At 37.5% G+C, this 17,710-nt stretch overlaps 1 protein-coding gene across 1 annotated transcript in view; it reads left to right on the top strand.

Moving 5' to 3' along the window:
• Window positions 1–17,710, top strand: part of LOC150091547 (cholesterol transporter ABCA5-like) — a 389,022-nt gene that overhangs the window by 200,246 nt on the left and 171,066 nt on the right. The window contains exon 17 of the mRNA XM_090376152.1: window positions 3,953–4,234. Coding sequence (XP_090232278.1) covers window positions 3,953–4,234 — 282 coding nt within the window. The remainder of the gene's footprint in view (window positions 1–3,952; window positions 4,235–17,710) is intronic.

Below are 17,710 nucleotides of genomic sequence, written 5' to 3'. Positions count from 1 at the left end.
GAGTGAGGTAAGACTGCACCTTATCACACTTCATTTTATAATTTTCACATATGTAACTTACATCATTTCGTTAAATGATGTAAGTTACATAATGTTGTATTATAGGATGTGTATAAATCGGATCATTATTAGTATTAGCCATGTAGTGCAAGGAAGCCACAGGCTTTTGCTACACCAGCCAAAAAAAAAAGTAGATAAGAAAATATAAATTATACACTTCCCTCCTCACATAGGTAACCTTTGAATTTCTTCAAACTATCAGCCTCAAGTACCTGTTGAGGCAACTTGTTCCAGTAATCAATGACTCACTGACTAAAAGAAAACGTCTTGCAATCTAATTTAAACCTCTTCCCCTGTACTTTGAATCTGTGGCCCCTAGTTTTGGAAATCTTTATAACAGTGAAATTCGACCTTCATTCATTTTATTAACCTCATTCAGGTCCCCTCTGAGGTGCCTGTTTGCCAAGTCTCTTAACAAATCCATGCTGTGACTGCACTATAATTGCATTCCTGTATAGATGGTCCTATATTACTTCTTTATTTTCCGTGGAATAGAAGTTAAGTTAACAGTCTGTAATAACTCATGTCACCTTTTGATCCCCCTTTGTGAATTGGGGATACATTAGCACATGTCAGTCCATAGGAACCTCTCCTGGATCCAAAGATATTCTCATAATTTTGGCTAATGGTTTGCTTATCTCCTTTGCTGTCTCCATTAATATAATTCATAGATTCCATCCACCCCAATGCCTCTTTTATGTTAGGCTTCAGTTATTTCTCTTCAACTTTCCTCTCAATTATTGCAGAATCATTTAGCTTGTTGTTAGATTTGAACTTTTGGCATTTCCCCTCCCTAAAGAACTCCTCATGTATGAATGTAGATGAAGACTATATATGCAGTTTGTCAGCAACCTGAGCAGGATCATCAACAGTTAAACCACAGTTATCAAATAGTCTGATTGAACCACTTCCTTCTACTATTAATATAAGTAGTAAAGACATCTTTGCTGCTTTTATTAGCATTCTTTGTCACAGATTTCTTGTAATCTACCTTAGCTTGCCTAACCTCTTTTATGACTTGATTAACCCCGGTCCAGTCCCCTTCTTTTTTAAAGACTAGTTTATATCTACCATAGGCTTCTGTGTCATAAAACAATGACACAGAAGCCACAGGTTGGAAAGAATTTCGAGATAACCTACAGATCCAAATGCTGCTCTGCTGGTATCAAGATGTCCAATAGGCACTACAAAAACCCCTCCCCACACTATTACACTACCGCTGCCTGCATTGTTAACACCTGGTAGGATGGATCCATGGATTCCTGCTGTTTTCACCATATTCTGCTCCTTCCAATACTGTGAAACAAGAAGGAACAGGGATTTGTCAAACTAGGCAACGTTTTTCCAGTCCTTCACTGTTCCTCTATATGCCTTCCTGAGCCCACTGTAACTGTACCTTCTTGTTTTTTGCTATATCTTCAAACAGGCCTATGGGGCTGGGAAATTCCATACTGCAATAATTACACTCAAACACCAGCCAAGCGATTAAAAATTTTACTATAAAATAAGATAAAATACAAAAATAAAAATAAAATATAATAAAATACTATGATACAATATCGGGAGACTAAACTATTACAATAAAATAAAATAAGTTATGATAAAACAATTAAAAACAATACTAAAATCGTTAAAATTTGCTAAAATACCGAAGCTTTTGGAGACTGCTGTCTCCTCTTCAACAGTGTACTATTACTGCAGTGACACATCCTTAAGTAGCAGACCCATGGCACTCAAACACGTGATTCACCAGGCACATGGTCGGCATTCCCCACATGCGCATCGGAAACGGAAGTGGCTCGGGAGCGTGTCAAACAGAACCGGTCATCCCGTCTGAGGACAACCACCTCAAACAGGGGGTGTAAACGCACACCCCTGTCCCTGTTAATAGTATTATGACTGGATGAACCAATTTGCAAGCTCTCAAGTCACTTGCGTTCCCAAAATCCATGGGCACAGTCAGTAATGACCGCGTCCTCAGGGGAGATTCGATGTTGCTTCTCCCAGAAATGCTCTGCCACAGCAGACCTCGCATAGTTTGCAGTCTTAATAGCGGTCATGTGCTCCCCCCCCCCCCGACGGTCTTTTAAACGCCACCCCGTCTCCCTCACAATCCGGGCACTTGATCTCATAGACCACACTACTAGTAGAGTCTTGAGCTATGGGATCTTTGACTTGAGACACCACTGTGTGCAACCTCCATCCCGGAAGTTGCACACAGCGGGTCTCACACTCCCGCAATGCCCGTACAATGCATTCTGAAAGGCCCGGATAGTAAGGAACGTATGCGATATCCACAGGGACAGGCGACTCCCTATGATTGGACTCTACCCTATTAATATATTTGTCTAAGACCCTCTGGGGGTACCCACACTTGCTGAGGTCTGCCGTGACTCTACAAATTTCCATTTCCTTATCCTCGGGGGTACTACAGTGGGTCCACATCCTATTCAACAACGCCCTGGCTACACTATTCTTATGTTGATAAGCCTGTGCCGAGCTGTAATGAACATACTGGCTATGAACATACTGTAATGAACATACAAGCTGTGTCCCTCCCATTTCTGGATGTCCTGGTTAGCAGAGATGGGCCTGGAATAAAGACAACAATCTATAGAAAGCCAATGTGCCATAGCCAGTATGTTCATTACAGCTCGGCACAGGCTTATCAACATAAGAATAGTGTAGCCAGGGCGTTGTTGAATAGGGTGTGGACCCACTGTAGTACCCCCGAGGATAAGGAAATGGAAATTTGTAGAGTCACGGCAGACCTCAGCAAGTGTGGGTACCCCCAGAGGGTCTTAGACAAATATATTAATAGGGTAGAGTCCAATCGTAGGGAGTCGCCTGCCCCTGTTGCTACCGCATACATTCCTTACTATCCGGGCCTTTCAGAATGCATTGTACAGGCATTGCGGGAGTGTGAGACCCGCTGTGTGCAACTTCCGCGATGGAGGTTGCACACAGTGGTGTCTCAAGTCAAAGATCCCGTAGCCCAAGACTCTACTAGTAGTGTGGTCTATGAGATCAAGTGCCCGGATTGTGAGGAGTGTTATGTGGGGGAGATGGAGCGGCGTTTAAAAGACCGTCTGGGGAAGCACATGACCGCTATTAAGACTGCAAACTATGCGAGGTCTGCTGTGGCAGATCATACTTTTTATTTTTATTTTTGTATTTTATCTTATTTTATAGTAAAATTTTTAATCGCTTGGCTGGTGTTTGAGTGTAATTATTGCAGTATGTTTTTTGCTGACAGGAGTGGGACTCAGTTTTCCAAAGGATCACACCACAGACCATTTCCAAACTGACAGCAGAATAGCTGATCTACTGCACTATTCTCATATACAAATACACAATAAAATATACAAGAGAGTTGTTGATTATGGAAAATTTCCTTTTTGTAATGAACATATGATGAAAAACAGCCAGATCCAATTTTTATTGAATTTCATTGTTATTTTTTACATAATATTCAATATAGATAAAATTAAGGATCAGGCAGTGGACTTATATCCACAGATTAAAATAATATTAAACAGAAATCCTTTTGTGCCTCTCCTATTGTCTTGGGGATCTCCCACCACACTGGTATTGAGATTTATACTTCTTGTTAATTGCTGATATCTGCATAGTAAAGTATTAATGACTATTCCATAGTTATGCAGCCCTAGTATAGTCATTAATGATTCTACCAGCTCAGTCATTGATACTTTGTGCAAACTTACGCATCTTACCAATTACCAACTTTGATTTGATACCCTACATAGTGTTTCAACGTCCAGAATTTTATTGTAATTAAGCATGTTTACCTTGTTTCTTTGGTTATTAAAGCGAATATCAGAGATTTGAAAAATAAATAAAAGTATTTGGAGTATATTTTTTTTTATTTCAGGTAAATTGGAATTATGATGTAGACTGGAGTTGGTTGTTTAATGATACATGTCTTCATTCCCTTCCAATTATACAAAATGTTCTGACCAATGTGTTTTGGAAAAATCTTAATCCAACATCACTTAATGCTATTACCACAAGTTCTAAAGACCTTCCTTATGTGCAAAATGCAGAAGATACTGCCTCCAGTCCAATTACCTTATTTGTGTTTGTAATGATGCTCTCCATTCTTATCTCGTACATCCCTCCCATGATAAGTGTGGAAGTGGTTGAAGACAGAGAAGTAAGTATTAAAATTTGTAGAATAATATAGTGCATTTGTAAAGTAATCTTTTCACGTTTCTCTTTTTTTAACCTCCAGACAGCATTGGAAAAAGTTTTCTGTGGATTGTTTGTGAACATTGTATACTACTAACATTTATTATTATTGACAATTAATCAATTAAATTTATAAATCCTTTTAATTTTATCGTTAATTAAATTGTAATTAAATGGAAATCATGCACCAGACTAGAGCAGCAAAGCAACGTGCGCAAAGTAGCGAAAGTGCTGTGCTTCAGGGGAGAACCAAAGGGGGCGATTCTCCAACTCATCACAATCTAAAAAAATGTGTAAAAAGCAACATGTTTGCAGATTTCTCTTGAACAGGACATTATCTAGTGATGGAGGATGACTTTGTGTGTGCTAGGCACAGAGATGTGAAGAAATTAGGCACCAACTCAGCTTTCTGATGGGTGTCTATGACAGCTTGGAGTCGGGTAGATGTCCTTGAAGGAATTAAAATGGGGGGGGGGGCAATCAAGCTCTCAGCTGCCCAACTCATCCCCAGAGCTCACTCTTGTGCACCAGGCAACACAGCAGCAATCTTCAGGGCAGAATGCACTGGTCCCACAGGAGCTACTTATTGTCAGTGACTCAGGTGTCAGGGAAACAGGAAATATATTGTGCAAAAAGGATAGGTGGAATAGGACCAGGGTATGTCTGCCAGGGTCAAAAGTTTATGATGCTGTAGAGCAGATATCATCTTTTAAGGGCACAAAAGTGATATCGTTGTACACGTTGGCACTAATGACATTAACTGTAGGAGATCTGTGGATTTACTTAGCAAGTACAGGTTAATGTTGAAAAAAAGTCACCAGTTAGGGTTAAATTTGAAAGTGCACAGACACGATAGGAGGGAATAAGTGATGAGAGCCTTGTCAATCAATTCGGCCCTGGAGAAGTTGTGCAGGGCTCATGGGGTAGAATTTTTCTTATCGTGGTTTGTGCTTGTTAACAGGAGAGATTGCTTCTACAGGGATCAGATACACTTAAATAGAAAGGGTGCAAGAATATTTCCTGATGCTATTGAGGCAATGTTAAGTGGGTGGGAAAACTGCTAGCTTGGGTGTATTCACAGACTAATAGATTAACAGTAGCCGCAGGCATGGGTGGAAATGATTCTTGCACTGCTTCTATTGGAATGAGCAGCAGCCCAGAAAGCAAGTTTCTGGGGATTTCAGGAACTGCTGGGAGCCATGAAACAAGTAAATACATGGGCTGTGTTAGAGTAACTAAGAGTAAGAACAGGTGCATGTATAATTGCATGTACACCAATACTAGGAGTATAGTAAATAAATTTGATGAATTTGACATGCTGGTTAAGACATCCAAGGTGGATATTGTTGGGATATCAGAGATGTGGTGTCACTTAGATATAAGGGATACAGAATTTGAATTTGGGGAGTACAATGTGTACAAAAAGAATAGACAGGATAGGAAGGGAGGAGGGGGGATTATGCAGTTAGTTAAGAAACACATAAAGTCTAAGGAGGTGCATACAGTTGACATAGATGGACAGTGCAATGTTGAGTCAGTTTGGTGTGACATAAGCACTGGGAAAGAAAAATGAGGGTTAGGAGTTTGTTATAAGCCTTATGACTGATGAGTGCAATGAACAATTATACAGAGAAATAGAGTGGACCAGTTTGGTTTGGTTTGGTTTGGTTTGGATTTTATTGACGCATTAGCAACTAAGGCTATAATGCGTCAAGACCAGGTATTATATATAAAAATGTAACCTCTCAGTGACCTAAATAGTTAGGCCACCATGTCCAGATATATAATAAAAAATATATATATATCAAAAAAAGAAACAACGATAACATATAAATTTCAAATACGAGTAAAAACCTTTATTGATTTAAAAAAGCTAAAAACAGCAGACACATTGTCATTGTCGGATAAAATCTGACTGAGTGTATACGGCTCAGTCAGATGATTAAAAGCGGTAAAACGGTTATTGCTAAAATCTGGACGACTGGACCAGTAAATCAGAGTGTCTTATAATGGGGGATTTTAACTTCCCCAGATATAGACTGGACCTTGTGGGTTGGTCAATCGCACACTAGCAAGGCTTTTGTGGATTTATTGAACGATTGTTTTTCTATAGCAGCATGTTAGAGAGGCAACAAGAGGGATTAACACTCTTGATCTCATTATCAGCAGTGATTATTCATGCATTAGGAATTTACAGATAAAGGAACCACTAGATGGCAGTGATCACAGTGTACTGATGTTGGATTTACTTAAAGATGTAACTACCATCAGGGGTAAACGGAAGGGTTTTTCCTTTTGTAAAGGTGACTACAGTGGTGTCAGAGTTTTTTTTAAGTTCTATACAGTGGGACCAACTGATAATGTTACCTACAGCAAATTCTAAATGGGAAGCATACAAGGAAGTAATTTTGGAAGCTACTAGTCTTTTTGTTAAACTTAAAAATACTATTCTAGGTTTGGGCCCAAATCGATTTGAGATGAACTAATGAGACTTGTGGCAGAGAAGAAAAATGCATGGGATGCACATAAATTGTCAGGCAACACAGAAACCTATGGTAGATACAAACTAGTCATCTAACCTCTTTTGTAATCAAGTCACAAAAGAGGTTAGACAAACGAAGGCAGATTATGAAAAATCTTTGGCAAAGGATACAAAGAAAAACAGCAAAGACTTCTTTACTTATATAAACTCTAAAAGGAAGGGGTTGAATCAGATTGGTCCACTTGATATCATTGATTTGACTGTAGATGATCATTCTCAGATAGCTGCTGAACTAAATGAGTATTATGCATCTACATTCACACATGAGAAGTTATTCAAGGAGGAGAGGGCCAGATGTTTATCAAACTCTGACAAGGAGTTAAATGATTTTGTAATAACTAAGAGCAAAGTTGAGGAGAAATTGTTGAAGTTAAATATAAGAAAGGCACCTGGGATAGTGGGATCTATCGAATTATAGTAAAGGAGGTGACGAAGGAAGTTAGCAAACCCTTAGCCCTAATTATGAGAGCATCCTTGGACTCATGGAAAGTTCCCACGGACTGGAGATGTGCAAATGTATCTCAAATTCACAAAGGGGGGATCAAAGGGTGACATGAGTAATTAAGGACCTGTTAGTTTGACTTCTGTTCCAGGGAAAATAATGGAGTCACTGGTTAAAAATGCATTGCAGAATCATTTAAACAGTGCAGCAGTTGTTGTTATTTGGTTTTTAGGTGCATTAGCAACTAAGGCCATATTGCTGCGGTGGTCATTCCCTGACCTTTCTCTATCCTTTGTATTTGGTGGTCATGGGCTCGAACCCCGGTCTAATCAAGAAGCGTGTGCTATGCACTGCTGCTCCTGCTCACCTGGCTACAGAGGCACCCAAGGCAGCGGTAATAATTCAGACACAGCATGGGTTTGTTAAGGGGAAGCCATGTCTGACCAATTTTATTGGATACTATGGATGCAAAGAACTGGATGCAAAAAATAATTTTGATATCATATACTTAGATTTCAGGAAAGCCTTTGATGCTGTTGCACATGGAAGACAACTGTACAAATTGGAGCGAGCAATATGGCATTAAGGACAAGTTGCTACAATAGAAGGCACAATATGGCCCTAGAAGCCCTTGTGCCAAAAAACACCCAGCCCGACTACAGCCACAATGGATAAAAGGATGGTTGAGTGGGAGAAGGCAGAAAGTGGTAATCAAAGGATACTGCTCTACGTGGACTAATGTTATTAGTGGTTTCCCTCAGGGTTCGGTGATGGGCCCATTGTTGTTTTGTTTATTTATTAATGATATTGATGATGGTATATTAAGCCTAATGTCAAAGTTTGCATATGATACAAATGTTGGCAGTACTGTTAATAACAGTATGTTACTGCAACAGGATCTAGAAAAGTTTCGCAGATTTGCTGAGAAGTGGCAACTGAAGTTTAAATTGACAAATGGAAAGTACTGCATATGGGTAGCAGTAAACCCAGAAAAATATACCAACTGGGTGGTGTTACAATCAGGGTAGTGGAGAATGGAGACCTTGGGGGTAATTGTACAGTTAGATATGAAGTTTTCTGAGCAGTGTAGACTGAGTGTTCTGAGCAGTGTTGGTTGTATAAGGTTGGTTTTTGCTAGATTAGGTCATGGGGTCTTGTCAATGATATGCAGAAATTTTGCGAGCAGGGATAAAGAGGTGATTACCCCCTTGTATAAGGCAGTGTTCCGGCCACACCTTGATTACTGTGTACAGGTCTGGAAGCCTCATTTTAGGAAGGATGTAGAGTTGCTAGAACAAGTACAGAGGAGGACAACAAAGAAGCGCTCTTACAAAGAAAGGCTTAAGTTCTGCAAATTGCAGTTTCTGGACACTAGGTACCTCCAAGTCGATCTGATTGAGGTGTATAAGGCCTTGAATGGATTGAGCAGGCTCAATGCTGATGGGATTCTTCCTCTTGCTCAGATTACAAAACTGAAGGGGCATAGATTTAAACTGAGGAAAGACAGTTGTAGAATATATGTGTGGAGATTTGCATTTAGCCGGTGGGTAGTTTATTGCTGGAACAAACTTCCATCTGTCATTGTGGAATTTGCTAGCTTAAATAAATTCAAGGCAGAACTAAAGAAACATTTGGAACGAATGATTCATTGAAATGGGAAGGGGGGTTTTTTTTTTTTTTTTTTTTTGGCTGATGTTGTATAAGGTTGGTTTTTGCATCATATGCCTCTACTAATGCTAATGTAATTCTGAAGTGGCTGAGTGGTCAGTAGCACACACTCTTTGAGATGGCGCACTATGGCCATAATTGCCGATGCGCCTAATAAATCCCCAAACAAACAAACAAACAACAACATTCTTTGAGTGGATCAGAGTTCATGCCCATGACTGATAAATACAATTAACATTTGTATTGATTGATTTATTGTAAACTCCACTGACTTGGTTGTTTTGCCAGAGTATAAACAAGAACATATTCTCCCTCCTCTAAAAAAATTGAAAATAAGTTCTGTACAATAGGAAAAACTTCATTTTAGCTTTTGATTATTTTTGGTTTGAGTTAAAGAAAAAGCACCTCCAATTAAAAATCATATTAAACAAAAATTGAAAAAAAGTCTTTTAAAAAAAAAAGACCAAAAAAAAAAAAAAAGTCCTTTAAATGGGTGGGGTTTCATTTTTGGAAAATTCATCCTCTGACTCATAGATCTGATCACTGAAAAATTCTGCTCGCTGCACTAGAAAATTTTAAAGTTAAGAAGTGAGAGAGAGCTGTTTAAAGCCTGCATTAGGTTGCTGGTCCAAATATTCCAAGTTTTTTGTTTTTTTTTTTTAACTTTTATTAGCTATTGGATTTGTACTAAATCACACACAATCTACATTTCTCTACAATCCAAGTAGAGACTTTAAAGAGAGAGAGAGCTGGAGCATATTGGCAACTTATTTGTCACCCTTATTTGGGTTACATCATTAATGAAGTTGACAGTGTAATGAGGGCAATTCAGTCACTAAAGAAGTGGTACAGGAAATACCACAAAATATCTGAGAATTTTCTGTGTTCCTTTAAGAAATTAAGAGGCCTTCATAGCCATGTGGTCAGGAGTGGGAGTACAGTAGCACACACTCTTTGGGTAGACTGGGGTTCAAGCCCCTGACTGCTAAATTTAGCTGATCTGCTAACCCACACTGGACCAGCATGGCAGATTATGTCCATTTCCCTCAACATGAGTTGTTGAGGAGGCTTCCATCCTGCAGTGGTTTGATAATGGCTGCTGCTTACTTTACCTTTTAAGAAATTAAAGACACATTTTATACTTTATGCCGGTTGAAGTACTTAAATTTTCATTTTTCTCTATTTCAATTTACTTTACACCATGCCTCTAAAAGAGTAGTGTAAGTTGCAATTCTGTCAGAAAAGTAAATGGCGCTTTGCAGAATGCAGATGAAAAGTGGACATAATTGAGATTAGATTTGAAACCATATATATTTGTGAAATAAATTAGCAATTTTGTGGGAGGTTTAGATCTTTTTGCAGTTTAGTTTGTTACAATGGTTTGATTATTCACATTGACTCAACAGAGAAGTAAAGGTTGTGGGAGTGGGGGAAATCTTATATGAATTGATGACATGTTTAGATATTATGTACGCATAGCCAAATATACCTAGCTCCTTAACCTAAGTAACCCCTCCCCTCCTGAAAACATACTACTCAGATCTCTCTTACTCACCCACCAGCTAGAAGAATACAGGTAAGAACATTATGCATTAATGAATCCAATTGCCTTCCAGAGAGAGTTATCAATGGTTTGGTCTGTGGATTATCTAGTGACCATCTTGTAAAAAGCGGTTTTAAAGCTGTACCCTCAAACTTTATATAAATAGGATCACACTAAAATGCCCAACTTCACCTTAAAAAACATGGCTCATATTGCATGGTAAGAAGAGATAAGAAGAATATTCTTTAAATATTCTTACAGACTTTTATACTAAATTTCATGCTGATTGGTTTCTGTCTCTATGTGCATTTCCACCATTAAGAAGTAGTGTTGCATAGATAGGTGACACATTGCTAAACACTCTTTTAGCAGTATAACAAATTTTAATCCTTTCAGTTTTTTATTTTAATAATCCTATTATTAGGTCACTACAGTATGTGATGCCATTTAATGAAAGTAGTATAGTAAATTATTTATTTCTACCTTCCAGTATATTAATAGTTTAGCAGATTCTCAATATGTTTACTTCAAAAATTTTAATGTTAGAGTGTTTGAGAACAACAAAGTGAAATAAAACCAAAATTAAGAGAAAAGCAACTAAAAGTCATTCTTATTTTAGAAAAGGTGCACACTTTTTCTTTATCAAAATTAAAGGCCAACTAGAAAGAGAATTTTTGGGAATTTTTTGGCACATCAGCTAATTTGGCTATAGTGCAGTAGTTCTTTTGATATTTTAGCTCGTGGTTTCTATCATGATACAAGTGTGTATTCTCAATTGGAGTGCAGGGAGCCTAAGATCCTGTGCCCCAATTTGGGGGGAGGGAGTGAGGAACACTGCTTGCCGTACACTAAGACCAGGACTACTGAGCAGTCTGTTTTCAAACTAAAACAGTTCTTATGGATTCAATTCAGATTGCACATTAGTAAGATGCTGTTGAATATTCATGTGGTTTATATAGACTGTGGAGCAGAGGCATTATCATTTTATATTATATGGATTAAAGATCATATCATGTTGACAGCATTTTGTGCAATTAGGGATGGGCAAACCTGTGACTGCTCTAACTGAGTTACTGTGAAAAAAATCTATTATTCAGAGCAACCAGCAGCAAATGAAGTACTCTCCCTAAATTTGTGTCACGATAACACTACTAACTACTGCTGCTTTTACTGTACAGCCTAATTGTTAATCTAAAACAGTGCTTCTCAAACTTTTTTGGATCACCCCACCTTGGTTGGATCACCCCCCCCCCCAAAAAAAGCCCTTGCCAGGGCTTTTTTTTAGCCCACCAATATAAAGTGAAGCTAAATAACTGAAATGAATATTTGTCTGTTTGCCTTCAAAAAATGTAAATGCAGCCCTGCATGTATGTGTGTGAATTATAAAGAAAACTATTTACTGCACTTTATTCCTTCTTCATAAAAAATTACAACTACATAAATAAAGTCAGTTATAGTCACTTAAATTAAGTCCTAAAAATTAAAGTTAATTACATAAATAAGTCATGATATTAATGGAAATAGTTAATTATATTTTAATATTTAATGCGATGGATGAGCTTGGTGGAGATTTATTGGCTTATCAATATTGGGTTTAATATCTGTAAGTAGAAGTCATAAATCACTACGTTTAACAATATCCAGACAATTTCTTTGTTTTGTCAGCAATTGAGATACAGCACTGAAACTGTTTTCGACTAGATATGATGTTGGAAAAGAAATAAGTAATTTTTTTACAATTCCCCACAATGCAGGATAATGGTCAGGGATTTTCTTTTGTAACCAAAATTCCTGATATGAATTTTGAAATTTTGGCTTCAGTTCAACTTCATTTTGTAACTCAATCAATTCTTCTTCTACAAAACATTCACCATCGTCATTATTTAAAAAAGGATTTTTAACCCAATCTTGGATTTTCAAATTAAGGAGATCTTCGAACCTTTCCTGCATATCTCTGTGCAACATTTCTAGATGATTACAAAAAATTAGTAGTTTCATCAGCTATTTTTTCTCTATTTCCAATAGATTTGGAAATTGATACAATTCACGTCGTCCTATGTTGTGCATAAAAAGCTTTAATTTTGAAATAAATGCTGAAATTTTAGTTTTCATCTTAATAAGAGTTACATCTTGTCCTTGTAAATGTAAGTTCATTGAGTTGAATCTAGTAAATAAATCTGCAAGATAAGCAATATCAGTTTTCATTTTCTTGAGGTCATTACTAAGGTCATTGTTCCTATCTTCAAAAAACTCGACAACAGTATCAAAGAGTTCATAAAATCTGTTGAGACAGTTGCCTTTTGACAGCCACTGAACCTCGGAATGAAGTAGCAATCGTTCAAAATCTTCTGTTTTGATCACAAAGCTTTCGAGATATACAATTATTCAAAGAATGTGCTTTAATTTTGTTTATAGCAGTAATAACAGTTTGTAGAGAATTGTGCAGTTGATCACCAAGTTTTTTCGCAACTAAATGCTGACAGTGAATGACACAACGAACAGTAATAATATTTGGCACAGCATTTATTAAATAAGCCATAAAACCCTTGTAACGGCCAATCATTGATGGTGCTCCATCCACCCCCCTGTCACCCACTTTCATGCCTAATGCCCCCATGGATAATTCAAATGCCCCCCCCCCCCCCCGGGGGGGGGGGGGCGATATCGCCCACTTTGAGAAGCACTGATCTAAAAAGCCTAATTCTTAATACTCTATTAATCAGAATGTCAGTGATACTTAGTACACTGATTGGTCACTTTATTAGTTACACCTACCTTTTTCATGAAATGGAGTGCCCTTCAGTAAGAGCATCTCACGTTTGTACAAGGACATGAAGCAGATGGGCAGATACGTAGGGATGCTGTATGTGTATAATTCAATGCAAGAAGGGGCAAGAAAAACAGATTTAAGTGACTTTGAATGTAGCAGTGTAGCCAGCACCAGATGCACTGGAATGACTATCTCAGAAACTGCAACCCTGTTGGGGTTTTGATGCAAAGTTTTCCCATAAAGGCTACAGTCAATCAAATAACAGCTCTAACTCTATATGGCAGTGGTAAAGGGAAGAGGCATTTCAGAACACAAACCATGTAACTTGTCACAGATAGGGTACTGTAGCCAGTGACCAAACTGGATTCAACTCCTGTCAGCAAAAATCAAGTACAGTTCCATTGGACTCAGAGAACCAACATTGGACAGGGGAGGATTGGAAAAACATTGCCTAATTTGATGAATCATGATAACTGTTTCATGCTGATGGGAAAAAAACCATAATATGTCAAAAACAGCATGAGCCCCATGCTGTTTTTGACATATTATGATTGTTTAGGTGGTAGTGCAATGGTGTAGAAAGTGTTTTTGTGGTGCACAGTTGGCCCCTTGATACCAGTGGAGTAATCTTTCCAGATTACTCTAGTAGTATCTGGAAATTGTTCCTGATAATTTGTTGCTCCACTTCCTTTCATGGCTACAGTGGATGTGTTCTTCCAATAGGATAATTCACCACATCACCCATTCACACATAACCATCTGTGAATGTATTCTTCCAATAGGATAATGCACCACATCACAAGACCAGTGTACCAAACTAGTTCCAGCAATATGACAGTGAATTCAATCTCTACAGTCACCAAATTTAGCCTACTCCACATTCACTAGATCTCAATCCATTTGAGGACCTGTAGGATAAGATGGAACTGTGGCTGTCCAGAGTAGAGACCACTGTCATCCCATTTGCATCAACTATGGGAAGCTGATTGAGTCAACATGGATTAGCAACCCTCTGGCATGCTTTTGACATGTTTGAGTCTGTGCCATGATGAATTCAATCTGTTCTAAAGGCTGAAGCGGAAAGAACTGCTTACTATTAGGTAGGTGTACCTAATAAGGTAGCCACTCAATGTATTTGTATATTAATTAGTATTAAATTAGTGTTATTATTTATTTTAATATTAGTAAATTAATAAGAGGAGTTTACCTCAATATAGTACGTGGAACACTTCCGTATGATACCCTCCAGAAATTAAGCCTCAGTTCGTGCTTCTCGTTCAGCAGCGTCAGAATTAGCCTTTCATGCCATTAACGAAAAACATACTTTTTTTTCTGGAGGGAAGTGTTCATTTGATACGGAAGTGTTCCACGTACTATATTGAGGTAAACTCCTCTTATTAATTTACTAATATTATTATCAACGTAGAACATATTGAGTATTACAGCTCTGATTCATACTATCTATTTATTTTAATGTATCTTGTTTTATAATAATTCTTAACATAATCATATTTAATATTTTTAAATTAGCATTAGCATTAGTAGAGGCATTTGATGCAAGAAAGCAAGCTTATGCAGCATCAGCCAAAAAAAAAAAATAATAAAAAATAACCACTTCCACTTCACCCCTCTGTTCGTTCGAAATACCTGTCCAGCTGAGCCTTAAACTTATTTAGGCTATCAACTTCCACGACAAGGGATGGAAGTCTATTCCACCAACCAACCACCCGCTGGCTAAAGGCAAATTTCCTCACGTCTATCCTACATCTGTCTTTTCTCAATTTGAATTTATGCCCTCTCAGGTGATTATTCTGAGCAAGAGGAAGAATCCCATCAGCATTGAGCATGCTCAAACCATTCAAGGCTTTATATACCTCTGTCAGATCACCTCGCTGGTGCCTAGTCCCCAGACACTGTAATTTGCAAAACTTAAGCCTTTCTTCGTAAGAGCACCCCTTTGTTCCATTCACTAATCTTGTTGCCCTTCTCTGTACTCGTTCCAGCATCTCTACATCCTTCTTGAAATAAGGCCTCCAGACCTGTATACAGTACTCTAGGTGTGGCCTGACCATTGCCTTATACAAGGGAATAATCACCTCCTTATCCCTGCTAGAAAAATTCCTATATATCATCGACAATACACCATGAGCTACTCTTCATATCTGCTCAGAAAACTTCATATCTGCCTGCACAACCACCCCCAGGTCCCTTTCATTCTCTACCACTGTCAGTGTAGTACCACAGAGTTGATACGTTGCTCTGGGGTTGCTGTTTCCCATATGTAGTACTTTACATTTGTCAATGTTAAACTTCATTTGCCACCTCTCAGCCCATCTGCTCAACCTTTCCAGATCCTGTTGCAGTAGCATAGTGTCAGTAGTGTCCTTGACAACCCTGCCAACTTTCGTATCGTCTGCAAACTTGGACATTAAGCTTGATATACCATCATCAATATCATTTATAAATACAGAAAACAATAATGGACCCAATACTGAACCCTGAGGGACTCCACTAATAACATTAGTCCACGATGAGCAGTGTCCATTGATTACCACTCTCTACAGTATGTAAAATCTTTTAAACCTTACCTTCAGGCACTGCCACAGTGAGGAGAATCAAATTGTATTAAATGAACAAAATTAATAATTAGTTTATTGCATATTATTTATTTTTTAAATAAACATTTTGAGAATCCATCATGACAATGCATAATACCAATTTATCATTTAAATTGCATATATTTTTCACTTCTTGCTTTTCCTGAATTTGATAGTATACTTCTTTATATTAAATCATAATTGCTGCAATAAACGAACAGTTTGAATTACAGTGTTGTATATCTAGTGTTTTACTGTAATTAATTAAAAACTGTGGCAGTTGCTTAATTGCTGCAATTTTTAATTAATTGCTGCAATTAAGCTAAATATTTATTTAGCTTAATTGCATCAAGTAAAGTTACAGATTATTTTATTTTGAAGAAATGACACAGCTTTTTCCCATTTGATTGATGTGTTTAAGTTTAGGTTTGTGTTTGATTGATATGATATGTGTTTTAAGTTTAGGTTTGTGTTTGATTGATATGATATGTGTTTTAAGATTAGGTTTGCATTTGATTGATATGTAATATGTGTTTAAGTGTAGGTTTGTGTTTGATTGATATGTGATATGTGTTTAAGTTTAGGTTTCCTGCCCTCTCCAAGTGTGATACTGGTTGTGTTGTAAACAATATGTGCTTTCTTACTGTTCACCAGAGGTGGATTTATAATTAACTATTAAAGGTATTTACACATTATGTTACATTTAGACATGTTTCATCATGAAATAACTTACCACAGAGTAAAAAAACTTCTGTATTTTACTGAAGAAGTGCTTACCTAAACTTCATCACATACCTACCATGTGATTCTTTTCAGTGTTACAGATTGAACTTTAAATCAGAATAAATGTTTGATATGAAAAAACAAAGTACAGGAATAGACTGGTCACTAAGTTGCAGATTAATGACTACAACAGATTCAACTCACAGTTTTGTTACTGCCTCCCTCCATCTGAGTAGAGGGCGCCTCCGTAGCCAGGTGGGAAGGAGCAGCAGTGCGTAGCACATGCTTCTTGATTAGACCGGGGTTCGAGTCCGTCACCACCAAATATGGAGGATGTGGAAAGGTCAGGGAATGACCACCGCATATCCTGGAGCAATATGGCCTTAGTTGCTAATGCTCCTAAAAAAAAAAAAAAAAAAAAAACCCAACCATCTGAGTAGAGATTATTTCTAAAATTAAAGGACTAAGTGCGCACTTAGTGTGGGATTTCCGTAGTTGAAGCACACAGATCCAGAAACTTTTTGTTTCCATCACCAGTTGATTGTATGTATAAAAACAGGCTCACAAATAACACATAAGACATCTGCAATAAAAATATGAATATGACTGGTTATATTTCTGAAATTTCAAGTAAATAAACATATTACAAGCCCTTTTCCAATTTTCACAGTATTAGTATTCATCTAATTCTAAGCAGAACTTACTCTTAAAATCCTTAAGTCTAAAGTGGCCACAGTAATTCTAGTTCTATTGCTAACTTGTGTTCTAATTGACAAGCTTTATTTGAACTTTATAAGTTATTATTTCTGGCATTAGTATAGATTTAAAGATATTTTTCAATGAGAACTTTTGCAGTGAGAGTTCTGCTATTACTTTAAATCTTTTTTCAAGAACAGTGCTCCACTGGTGTTATCCTTATATCAAAGGTTTTAATTTAAATAAGAGATTCTACTCTTTCCTTGAAAGTTAATGTAACAGTGAATCAAAATTGTATTCCAAGTTTGCTTAAATCAATAAAAAGATTTCCTACCTCCGAATTCCTTGAACTTGATGTAAAAAAAAAACTGCAGTGATCACGTGTATAAGCTTTATTACTAGGTGGTAGATGACTCTCATCAACCGGTGAAATACCACCACTTTGCTTATTGGAGGCTTG

Source organism: Mastigoproctus giganteus, chromosome 1 (assembly GCF_048544385.1).
Source record: "Mastigoproctus giganteus isolate SK-2022 chromosome 1, ASM4854438v1, whole genome shotgun sequence".
Classification (NCBI taxonomy): Eukaryota; Metazoa; Arthropoda; class Arachnida; order Uropygi; family Thelyphonidae; genus Mastigoproctus; species Mastigoproctus giganteus.
Note: the sequence above shows the minus strand (reverse complement) of the source record. Positions and strands in the feature narration are given on the sequence as shown.